The sequence below is a fragment of the Leptopilina heterotoma genome, unplaced genomic scaffold (genome assembly GCF_015476425.1).
Source record: "Leptopilina heterotoma isolate Lh14 unplaced genomic scaffold, ASM1547642v1 Lhet_232, whole genome shotgun sequence".
NCBI lineage: Eukaryota > Metazoa > Arthropoda > Insecta > Hymenoptera > Figitidae > Leptopilina > Leptopilina heterotoma.
In genome coordinates this window covers 439,172-452,062 of record NW_025110949.1, presented here as the reverse complement: position 1 = coordinate 452,062, position 12,891 = coordinate 439,172, and the positions used below count along the sequence as shown (strand labels likewise).

Here is a 12,891-nt window from a genome sequence, read left to right as displayed (position 1 = left end):
TCATAATATGCTTGTTGTACAAGTTCATGTGCAAGATCACGTACATATTCATGCATTTGAATTCGTAGACAAGAAATTGAAACAGTGAAGATGCGCATGAACGTGTTCACGATTATTATCAGCCATTCTACTTTAGAACACACACGTGTTCATGAAGATGAAATCGCCGCCAACTCGACCCCGCTGGCGGCAAAATTCCGTCCCCGAGTCTTTTTTCACTTGATCCATTATATGGGGTACCGTTCGCCTCCGTCTAACCAAACAGGGTATGTACTACTATACTGTACTCTCCTCCATCCCCTATCATACAGTAAAGATGAATTTTTAGAATATTAATAAGCAAATTACAACCTTTTTTGCTTAGAATAATTTGTTTTAATTCTATATAAAAAGTAAGAAAACACAATGTGAATAATTCTTAGTACTAAGTGTATATTTTATAAAATTTATCGAGGGATCCAAAATGTCACTTTCAGAGAGTGAAGAATCTCGATTATGTAAGAAATTCTGTTCTAGTCCACAATAATTCGAATCAAGAAGTCTGGAATACCCCACATTTGCTAAACATCCGAAGATGGTCCACAACTATGCAGATTACCTCATAATGTTCTACGACACATCAAAAGTATTTTGACATTTTTAACGCACAAAATATTTCCTTAAGAAATGCGTGCTAGGAGACTAAAAATTTGTCTTATCAAATGGCATTTTTTATCACAAAGTAAAGTTAAGTTAATTTAATTACAAATTGAATAAAACGCGTGGAGTATAATTTTTATTTTACCCTCATTAATCACTGTAAAGAATGCCGAAGGTTACAATAAATTTTTGTAAAGCAGAGCTATTTAAAATTTTATCCAAGTGTAAATTTGCATTTAAATGCTCAAAAGACAATATTTACTTAGTCTATTAACTTTCATTTTCACATTAGGACATGTCAGATGACTGAGAATTTAACACTTGAATGCTTATTATTTGCAAAAACTATTTTTTTTAAATCGGGTTACGTTTTGTGACATGATTATAGAATAGCTCTACAACTTCTTTGAAAATAATTTTTTTTTAAATTTATGTATCTCTGTGTATCAACGTTCACTTAAAACTTGATCTCATTAAATAAATAAAATGGATTGTTCAGTGCAAGGGTCCTTAGAATCATTTCCAAAATGGAAATTCTGACAAATAACATTTATTGGAAAATTATTGTATATTAAATATCGTTCTCAGGAGTTTTGCTGGATCACGGAAACAAATTTCCTATCTGTGTCGTGACAATCGTACTAGGAATTTCAAGGACAAGGTTTATTGATTTCCGAGTCGGCAACAATTTATAGTTTTAAAATTTCAGAGAGAAATCCCATTAATACGTGCTTTCTCTTTCTTTCGACATTGGTACGGAGTCAATAAATCTTTTTCGTTGGCTACGAATATAACTCTCTTTAGAGAATATTTATAGAAACTTATAGTAAACTCTTTTTGCAAAAACTGAATATTATCGCCTTTCTCGGAATTTATATTTTTCGGAAAGATCCTCATTTTTTGAGCTGTTCTCGAAAATTAATTAAAAACGTTTGATGTCTGCCAAAGTTAAATTTTAAAAAAGTTTCTAAAATATTAATTTGGCAGACATAAAACGTTCCTCGAACGTAAAATGTTCCTTTTGCCCACTGGGGTATTACAGAATAACGCACATACTCTGCAAAAACTCTGTATCTTATTTTAAAAAAACACCATAATGTCTGAAGTAAATTTGTATCAAGGTGATATCCATTAAAGTGTTTTTAACAATTAGAAAGTAAATACAATGTAGTTTGAATTGTTTTTTTTTTTTTTTTTTTTTTTTTTGCAGTGGAAACGAGTGAAAGAGTGCGCTCAAAGGATTACGAGATCGATTTCGATTAGCGACTAATTTGGACATTAGCCTCTAAATGATGAAAAATTGCTTGCAGTTGAAAAATGCTTTCGATTCATTTAAAAGGATATAGGCATTTTTATTCAATAGTCGAAAACATTTGAAATGTAGTTTTGATTCATGACAAATTATAAGCTATTAAAAAGCGTTGTAGGTAAAATTTAAACCAAAAAAAAATCTGTTAGAAAATATAATATAGTATATTAAAATAAAAATGAATAATTCAAGAGGTTCATAATATTATGACCAGGGAGTGAACTCTGCAAATGGAGATAAATATTACTTTCCTAGGTCACATATATAATACACAAGCAAGCGTGAAAATAAATCGATTCTATTTAAAAGTGGTGGGTTAAATAAACTACTTGAAGTAATTCATACCTGTGTAGAAAACTGTTGCACTCGTAATTAGCCAGACTAATAAGAAGAACCAGAGTTTTAATATGCAGTTATAGATCAAATTATAAACTTCTTTATAGTATTATTTCATGCACATAAACCATAATAATGGTACAAGAAAATCAATTTTCGACGTAGAAATTACATGGAGAAAAATGGATTATACAATTAGGATTATAGAAAAAAAGATCATACTGAATATAATCTGATTAATACCCTTTATAATCTACTAACAAACTTTCAATGTTTTAGAATTATTTCTGGTATTCACAATGGATTATAAATTTCAAGTTATTAAATTCTACAAAAATTTCTTTTCGGTTGCCATTTTGACTTAAATCCTCGCTGGTTGCAATTATTGAGAATAAATTTGTACCGATCCGGATGTTAAATATGGCAATTGACGCGGTTCAAACTTCCAAAGTTGGATCCGACTTTTGGATTCATTTTTCCTGTCGTCGGTACAGGCATTCTTCCTTCTAACAACCGGATGGGTACTGGCTATTTTTATTATTTCTAACAATAGACCATTATAGCTTCAAAAAATTGCATCGCAACAATTTTGATACTTTTTTTGTCTCACTTTGATATCCTTAGAAAAACTATTTGTATTCTTTTATTTGAAAAAAAGTTAATGAATAATTTTTACTTTCTGCACCAATTAGACAAAATAGTTTGTTACGTTACTTAAAAACGTTTGGACTTGTCAACTAAATTTACTGTTTTGAATTTTGTTTATATCAGACTTTAGGTGTTTATAATAAGTCACTGACCCCAAATACCCTTGGGCTCGCCCTTGGGTAAATTGCTTCAAGCGAATTGCATCAAGTTTAGCAAAATTCGTGCATTGTGAAATTTTCATCTATATAGTACCCCTTTATAAAAATACACACGCTGTCATCCTAAGGGTGCATGCGATCAATGCGGCTTTCGTCTTGTATTAAAGAGCAGAGATCAGTCTTCAATTTCTGATAACAGTTGACTTTATAGGTTCCAAAAAAAACTTTGTAATTTAATCATTCATGTCCAAGTTATAAAATGCAGGCTTCACAGTGCCCCTAAAAAGTATTTTATGGGAAATAGGGAACTGAAAATTAAAAAATAGGGGACTTTTAGAGGACCATAAAAATTGGTTAAATAAAGATAGAAATATAATTTATTTATACAGGGTTGCCACAAAATTTTAACTTTATTTTTCCCTGACTTTTCCTAAATTTTCAAACACAACTTTCACTTATATTTTTCCCTGACCCTAAAGAATATTCTGTATTCACTCTCAAAATTATTAGATACTCAAAAAAATGTTTTATTAAATTTATTTACAAATTTCTTCAAAAGTCAAATTATTCGAAAACATCAATAGTTTTATTTCAAATAAATATTTAATAATTTTTTTCATTGGAACTAAGATGTACAAAAATTTCAAATTCAAATCTTCTTGAAATTAAACAATTTAAAAAAAAATTATTACAAAACATAAAAACATCTATTACTCCGAGTAGTCCGAGTCTTCGATCCATTTCTTTATGTTTTATAATAATTAATGATGACCGACTGACAAAATCATTTAGTGAAGGAACTTGCTAATGAATTGACAATTGTTTCATGAGAAATTCTGGGAAAATTCAAATAATAATTAATAATTTATGAAAATAATTGAATTCATGAGAAGAATTTAATTAAATTTTTTGAAAATAATTGATTTCTTGAGAAGAATTTAAAAAAAAATTTTGACAATAATTTAATTCTTGAGAAGAATTTACCTATCTATTTTATTTATAAAGATAATTTAAATTTTGATGAGAATTTTTATAAAATTTTGAAAATATTTGAATTTTGGAGAAGAATATTTATAAAGATAATTGAAATTTTAACGAGATTTTTATTAAAATTTTAAAAAATAATTGAATTTCTAAACAGAATTTTATTATTTACGAAAATAATTAAATGTTCGCGTAAAATTTTATTGGAAATTTTTGAAAATAATTGAATTCTTTTGGAAAAATTAATTAAAACAGTATCTATTGAAAATTATTGAATTTGTCGAAAATTTTTGAAAATAATTGAAATTTTGAAAAGAATTTTATTAAAATTTTTGAAAATAATTGAATTTCGGAGAAGAATATTTATAAAGATAATTGAAATTTTAACGAGATTTTTATTAAAATTTTAAAAAATAATTGAATTTCTAAACAGAATTTTATTATTTACGAAAATAATTAAATGTTCGCGTAAAATTTTATTGGAAATTTTTGAAAATAATTGAATTCTTTTGGAAAAATTAATTAAAACAGTATCTATTGAAAATTATTGAATTTGTCGAAAATTTTTGAAAATAATTGAAATTTTGAAAAGAATTTTATTAAAATTTTTGAAAATAATTGAATTTCGGAGAAGAAAGTTATAAAGATAATTGAAATTTTGACGAGATTTTTATTAAAATTTTAGAAAATAATTGAATTTCTAAATATAGAATTTTATTATTTACGAAAATAATTGAATTCGTGTAAAAAGTTTATTATTTATGGGAATAATTAAATAATTGGGAAGAAATTTATAAACAATTTGTAAATAATTGAATATCTGTGAAATTTTATTGGAAATTTGTTAAAATAATTAAATTCTTTTGGAGAAATTTATTAAACTAGTAGATACTGAAAATTATTAAATTGAGGAAAATTTTTGAAAATAATTGAAATTTTGCCAAGAATTTTATTATAATTTTTAAAAATAATTGAATTTTGGAGAAAAATTTTATTATTTAAAAAAAAATTGAAATTTTGACAAGATACTTATTTATAAAGATAATTTAAATCTTGACGAGAATTTAAAAAATTTTTGAAAATAATTCAATTTCTGCAAAGTATTTTATTACTTTTCAAATAAATTAAATTCTTGTGATGAATATTGATATTTATCAAAATAATTGAATTTTGGAAAAGAATTTTATTAAAATTCCTTAGAATAGTTCATTTTTCATAAAATTTTTAATAATAATTGCATTTTTCAAGGAATTTATTTAAAATTGTATTAAAAATTTTTGAAATTCTGCGATGAAAATAATTGAATTCGTAAATGAAATTTCGTTATTTATAAAAATAATTGAATCTTTTCGTAGAATTGTATCAACAAGTTTTTTCTATAATTAAAGTTGTTGATAAATTTTATGAAAATAGTAAATATTTAAAACATTGAATTGCGAAAAACTTTTAAAAATAATTGAAATGTTGCAAAGAATTTTATTAAAATTTTTGAAAATAATTGAATTTTTGGCGAAAAATGTTGCTATTTATAAAAATAATTGAATTTTTGACGAGATATTCATTAAAATTTATAAAAATAATTGAATTCGTGCAAAGTATTTTATTAAATTTTGTTTAAATAATTGAAATTTTGCCAAGAATTTAATTAAAATTTTTTTGAATTCTTGAGAAGAATTTTGATATTTATCAGAATAATTGAATTTTGGAAAAGAATTTAATTAAAAATCCTTAAAATAATTGAATTTTTGGGGAGAATTTTGTTGGTTATCAAGATAATTGAATTCTTTTGCAGAATTACTTAAAAATTATTGAAAATAATTGATTTCCTGCGACGAAAAAAATAGGGGAAATTTTCAAAATAGGGTACGTTTAGGGGACAAAATTAAAAAAAGGGGACTTTTATGGAAATAGGGGACAGACTGTGAAGCCTGTCACTGAATAATTGTAAAACTTAATAATCAACTTAATAATTGTAAAATTGAAAATTTTGAAATTGCAGATTCAAAATGACAGATTAAATTCTTTTGCAAATGCCTGAATTTAAATGAAAATTTTTCTTTTTACATTTTTAAGGTCACTGAATTGAAATAAAATTGTCAAATTGAAAAATTCAAAATTGCTATGAACTATATTTTTTAAAATACATGACTTCATTGACCAGAAAAACATTAAACATTTCACGTACCATAAAATTTCCTTCTTAAACTACGAATTTGTTCATATTTTACAACTTGGACATAAAATTAAAATCATACTAAATACAATTTTAGTTAAATAAATATTATAATGAATAAAAATTTGGTTTTCTAAAAATTATCCAAAGACAGAGTTGCCACAGGTCAGGAAAATGTCAGGAATATTGTTAGTAAAAGTACCAAAATTCTCCAAAATTGCATTTTTTTTAGTGTTTTCAACAAAAATTTAAATTAGAAAACTTTTAAATTTTGTTTTTTTAAAATAAAAATATAAATTAAATTAAAAATTAAATTAAAATAATAACATTCTTTTGTGCCAGGGAAGAAGAAAATTAAATTTTTGTGGCAACCCTGAAAGACTCTACTTTATAATTAAATATAATAGTATTTACAGGTGAATTTTTGCCTTTAGAGAAAAATGACGAAAAAAGTGTTGACAGGCAATAAAAGACGAAAAAAAAAGTGATGCCTTACTTGTGTTCGCGATGTCTGCGCCCTTTTCGATCTTCCTCAGCTGGTTCCTCGTGATTCGGAGAAGTACTTCCTTCTTCTTTGATTTTCTCAAATTGAACTCTTGGACTTCCGAAGGGAGTGTCGTTAAATCCGGTAGCGGCTCTTTCCGAAGTTGGCGCTTCACTCTCACTATTTCCGTTATTTTTCACTTGATCATTAATTTTTTTAGTTACATTCTCATTCGCCTCCTTGTTGACTTCTTCATCGACGTTAAAATTCACTTGTTGGTCGTCTTTTGGAATTGAACTTTCGCTGTTATCAAGAACGTCCAATTCTTGCAAATTACTCGTTACACTGGGATCACTTCCCAATTGTTCCTCTTCAGGACTTGCTTCTGCAGTAGAACCTTCACTGAAACATTCATTCCAAATCTTTAATCATATTTCAATAATTTACCTCTTTAGTCTTTTCATTTTTATTTTTATTTTATTTATTTACTTATAAATAAGTAAATTGGTATTTATTTATATATCAAAACTACTTAAAAGTAACATTTGAATATAAAAATTTTTTTGGGTATCAAAAAATGCTCTCTCTTTAATTTTTCCTTAATGCGGAGTCATTTTTCTTTATTCAACGGTGAATTCTTATCATTCTCGGAGGAAAAAAAAAATGTAACAGCAAAATCCTTGAAGTTACTGTTAGACTTGTTGAAGAATCGATAAAAAAATTACCAAGCTTTGTGTGAACGGCACATCTGGAATATCTATTCATCGAGAGGAGTGGAGAATATTTATTTTATCACGAAATAGAAGGGCGATAAAGCTTTCAAGATATATATTACGTACTTTGAAAAATATAACGAAACAATTTTCAGAATTTTTTCGAAATTATAATATTCATATTTTATTCTTTCTGATGTGAGAAAGAAATAACAATATAAGCATAAAAGAGCTAGAAACAAATGATCAGTGAGCAAATTTTTCTTGGACGACTAATAAACATAAACAAAGATAGGACAGACTTCGTACACGATAATTAATTTTAAAAAAGTAGCAAAAAGTAGCTTTCAAAACTAAAAAAAAGTAACTATCGAAAAATTAAATTTGATGACAAAAAAAATCGTTTTAGACACTTCACGTAACTGACAAAAATTCCATTCTATATTATATTTTTCTGACTTTTTCCTAATAAAAACATTGAAAATATTTACTTCTTTCTTATCCATGATACTGAAGTCCGCAACGTTTTTAAAAACGAAAACGAAAAAATAAAGGGACGGTTTTTTTTATTTTTGATTGTAAATCATGTTAATTTTTAATAATTGTATCTTAAGCAACAATTAATTTCTTAAAAATTAAGAAACATGAAAATTAGAGATGAATTTAACTTAGAAAAAAATTCTTTTTTGATTTTTCGTTTTTAAAAACGTTGCGGACTTCAGCTTCATTTCTTATTCTGCTAATAAATTCAATTCCTGCAACGAATTTTATTATTCATGAAAGAATTTAAATATTTATAAAAATAATTTAATTCTTGCGAAGTATTTTATGAAAATGTTTAAATAGTTGATTTCTTTCTACTAATTTTGTGCAAATTCTAATTTAAATAATTGAATTCCTGAGAAATTTTTATTATTCATAAAAATAATTGAATTCTTACGCAGATTTTTACAAAATTTTTTTTAATTAATTGAATTGTGTTTCAGGATTTTATAATAATATAGAAGATATTGAAAATCATTGAATTGCGAAAAGTTTTTAAAAATAATTAAATTTTACAGAGAATTCTATTAAAATTGTTGAATTGAATGTCTGTGTGATATTTTATAAAATTTTTTTGAAAATAATTGAATTCCTAAAAAACATTTTATTATTTATGAAAATAATTGAATTCTTGCGAACGATTTTATTAGAATTTTTTTAAATAATTGAATTTCCAAGAAGAAATTTATTACTTTTAAAAATAATTGAATTCTTGTGATGAATATTGTTATTTTTTGAAAATTATTGAATTTTGCAAAGAATATTATTAAAATCTAAAATGCCTCAAAATAAAAAACTTTAGAAGAATTATTTATGAAAATAATTGAATTCTTGGGAAGAATTTTATTAAAATCTAAAACAATAATTTATTGAATTATTTCAAAAAAATTTAATTAAAATTTTATTTAAAATAATTGATTTTTTTCGAACAATTTTATTAAAATATTTTAAAAAATTGAATTCTTGCGAGAAATTTTATTAAAATGTTTAAAAATAATTGAATTTCTACGAAAAATTTTGTTATTTATTAAAATAATTGAATTTTGCAAAGAAATGTTGTTATTTTTTGAAATAATTGAATTTCTGTGAAATTTTTTTTTTATTTTTGAAATTAATTGAATTTTTCATTAAGAATTTTATAAACAATGTTTTAAATAATTAATTTTTTCGAAATATAATAAATATTATGAAAATTTTATTTTAAATAATTGAATTCTTTTGGAAAACTTTAGTTGTGAAAATAATTTAATTTTTCAATTAATTAACCACTTCACTGGCGGGGCGTTCCAAATGGCGTTCCACGCGCCGAGGCCCAGACTGGCAAAAACACCGAAATGGCGTTCCTAATAAAACATTATTTTTAAAGAGTGTACACTACTTTTAACTTATACAAAGCAATATTTCTATAGTTTAGACATCATGGAACAAGATTATCACAATAAAAATTTCAGTTTTTGGGATTTTCAATGTTTTTTCAAACAATGAAATAGTCAATTTTTACCACTTTTCAAAAAAAGGCGTTCCACTTTTTTTCAATTTTTACACAGTAAAACTCATATTTTTTATTTAAAAAATATATTTACATACAAAACATTATAATATAATAATGCAATAAGTAAAAAATAAATATAAATAATTAATAAATAAAATTTAATAATTATTAATAATAACAAAAGTGGAACGCCATTTGTTAAAAAGTGTTAAAAATCGACTATTTCAACGTTCAAAGAAACATTGAAAATCTCAAAAACTGAAATTTTCATTGTGATAATCTTGTTCCCTGATGTCTAAACTATAGAAATATTGCTTTGTAGTAGTAAAAAGTAGTGTACACTCTTTAAAAATAAAGTTTTATTAGGAACGCCATTTCGGTGTTTTTGCCAGTCTGGGCCTCGGCGCGTGGAACGCCATTTGGAACGCCCCGCCAGTGAAGTGGTTAATTTAAAATAGTATTAAAAATAATTGAAATCCTGCGATGAATTTTATTATTTATGAAAATAATTGAATAGTTGCTAAGAATTTTATTAAAATTTTCAAAAATAATCGAATTTTTGAGAAGAATTTTATTATTTATGAAAATCATTGAATTCTTGCGAAAAATTTTATTAAAATGTTTAAAAAGAATTGAATTTCTGTGAAAATTTTTTTAATTTTGAAAATAATTGAATTCTTTTGCGAAATTTTTTGAAAATACTAGATATTGAAAATAATTGAAATTCGAATATTTTTGAAAATAATTGAATCGTTTTAAAGAATTTGATTATAATATGTAATATTAATATTCAACATATATTTTAAATATTTTATATTTTAATTCCTTCTTTTTTGGATTAAAAAAAAATTAAAGTTACAAGTTTAGAATAAATTCAAAGAAGCAACCAGATCACAAAAAATACGAAATTTAAAACATTAAATTGAAATAAATATTTTAAATAATTTTTAAAAATTCTAAATTAACTATGATCGTAAAAGACATTTTTCGATCGAATTATTATAAAGGTTTAGTTCCTTTATTCACTTAGCAAATCGGGAAAAGTAATTTTTCAAACTGAATATCAAGAAGCTTCCTGCTCTAGATCCGCGTGTTTTACAAAAGTGCGGAAAGATCTCCGGATATAGTGCTATTCATGAAAATTCTAAGAACTTACGGTGATAAATGACGTCTCATAGATTTCGAATGAAGGCTCTTCAATGGCATATGAGGGTGAGGATAACTTCGTTTTCTGTATTCTGAAAAAGAAAAATAATTTTCCACATTTACAAAACTATATAAATAAAAATTAATCAATCTTCGCAATTCTCCATAAAATATAATACAAGATTTAATATTCTTTTTTGAATGAAACATTTCCGAGCAAATACGTGAAGGTTGAAAAAATGTCGAGAGTAATAAAGAAATATAAAAAGGAAAAACAGGAAAAGAAAATTAACTCTAATTTCATTATTGGTAAAATCATAAAGTTGACGAGTCCCATGAAAGTTAAATTGTGAAGAAAATGAAATAGTCGCATAATTAAAATAGAAATGAGAAATTCAATTGAGGATAAGAATGAAAATAAGTGTGAAAGCAAAGATATTAAAAAGATAAGATATAAAAATTTAGAGACGAAAAATTTTAATTTAAATGAAAATATTATCTATTGTGTAACATTGAGAGATTTTTAAAAATCCGTCAATCTTAAAATGTGAGATCAACATTTTGCTTTTGCATAGTAGAAAGTATAAAAGCAATAGAATTTCTAAAGGAGAACAGTGCCAACATTTCATTACATCATCAATGGACATGTCGTCAACAAAACACAATACCAAAGATTGCAAAAGCTGTCGTTATAGTTTAAGTACCTCATTAATAGTACACAGGCTTGTAAAACAGACAATTTTTTCGGACAAAATAAAAAAAATATAGAATAATTCAATTTTATTTAAATTATTACAAAGTAAAAAAATATCTTATTTTAAAGAAGCAATTCTTCTCTGAAATTCAATTATTTTCAAAAATTATAATAAAATTTAATTATTTTCATAAAACAATAAAAATTTTACAGGAATTAAATTATTCACAAATTTTCTATAAATTTCTTCGCTATATATTCAATTATTTTCACAAATAATAAAATTTTTACACGAATTCAATTATTTTTGTAAATAATAAAATTCTTTTAAGGAATTCAATTATTTTCTAAAATTTGAATAAAATTCTCGTAAAAATTTCAATTATCTTTATAAATAATAACATTCTTCTCCAAAATTCAACTATTTTCCAAAAATTTTAATAATTCAATAAAATTTTGGTATTTTGAAAAATAGTGACCAAAACTTTCAAATATTCCCTTCATATTTAACGACATATTTGGTCCGCCATCTTGAAATTTTTAATTCTAGTTTACGTTTCTTGAAAGTATACAATTTTTATGCAGTTTAGAATAATAGACAGTTCAGAATAATAAATTAATGACTTTCATTTTAAAAAAGTATTTATCTTACATAATGTATTTTGACAATCTTCCAACTTTTTTTTTACTTTAAAAACACTAAATTATGTCATATTTTGAATGACAGAAATGTTCCTAATTTTAGTTTAAATTATAGCAGTAGCTTCTTGGCATTTTCTTAAATTTAAAATAATTTTATTGTCCGTGAACACATATTGCGTTTTTGAAAAAATTAAAAGATTTACTGAATGAACCACACACCTATAGTGTGTAGTTTTATGTGTCTAGTTAATTCTACAGAATTGTTAGTTAAAAGTACGAAAAACAATAATTTAATTCTACGAGAAATCAATTATTTAAATACAAAAATAAATAAAATTGAATGTTTCTTAAAATTTAATTTTTACGAAGAACTGTATTAACAAAAAATAATTGAATTCCTGAGAAGAATTTAAATAATAATTTTTAAAAACAATTGAATTCATGAGAAGAATTTTAATAAAATTTTTGAAAATAATTAACTTCTTGAGAAGAATTTTAAACAAAATTTTGACAATAATTTAATTCTTGAGAAGAATTTCCCTATCTATTTATAAAGATAATTTAATTCTTCACGAGAATTTTTAAAAAATTTTGAAAATAATTTAATTTCTGCAAAGTATTTGATTACTTTTCAAAAGAATTGAATTTTTCAGATGAATATTGATATTTATCAAAATAATTGAATTTTGGAAAAGAATTTTATTAAAATTCCTTAAAAAAAATTGATTTTATGGGAAGAATTTATTCGATTTTGTTGTTTATCAAGTTAATTGAATTCTTTTGCAAAATTACTTAAAAATTTTTGAAAATAATTGATTTTCGGCGACGAATTAAATGTTATTTATGAAAATATTTGAATTATTGCAACGAATTTTATAGTTTTATTAGATAATTGAATGTTTCTTAAAATTGAATTGTTTCCTCAAGTTT

The 12,891-nt window shown here is 24.1% G+C and overlaps 1 protein-coding gene across 7 annotated transcripts in view; it reads right to left on the bottom strand.

The window, feature by feature from the left end:
* Positions 1-12,891, bottom strand: part of LOC122502490 (band 3 anion transport protein) — a 96,411-nt gene that overhangs the window by 25,787 nt on the left and 57,733 nt on the right. For 5 of the 7 annotated variants that reach the window (XM_043612580.1, XM_043612579.1, XM_043612578.1 and 2 more), the window contains 3 exons: positions 10,636-10,717; positions 6,744-7,133; positions 2,294-2,329 (listed from right to left, as the gene is read on the bottom strand). In XM_043612580.1, coding sequence (XP_043468515.1) covers positions 2,294-2,329; positions 6,744-7,133; positions 10,636-10,717 — 508 coding nt within the window. The remainder of the gene's footprint in view (positions 1-2,293; positions 2,330-6,743; positions 7,134-10,635; positions 10,718-12,891) is intronic. The other 2 variants (XM_043612582.1, XM_043612581.1) reach the window with 1 other exon arrangement.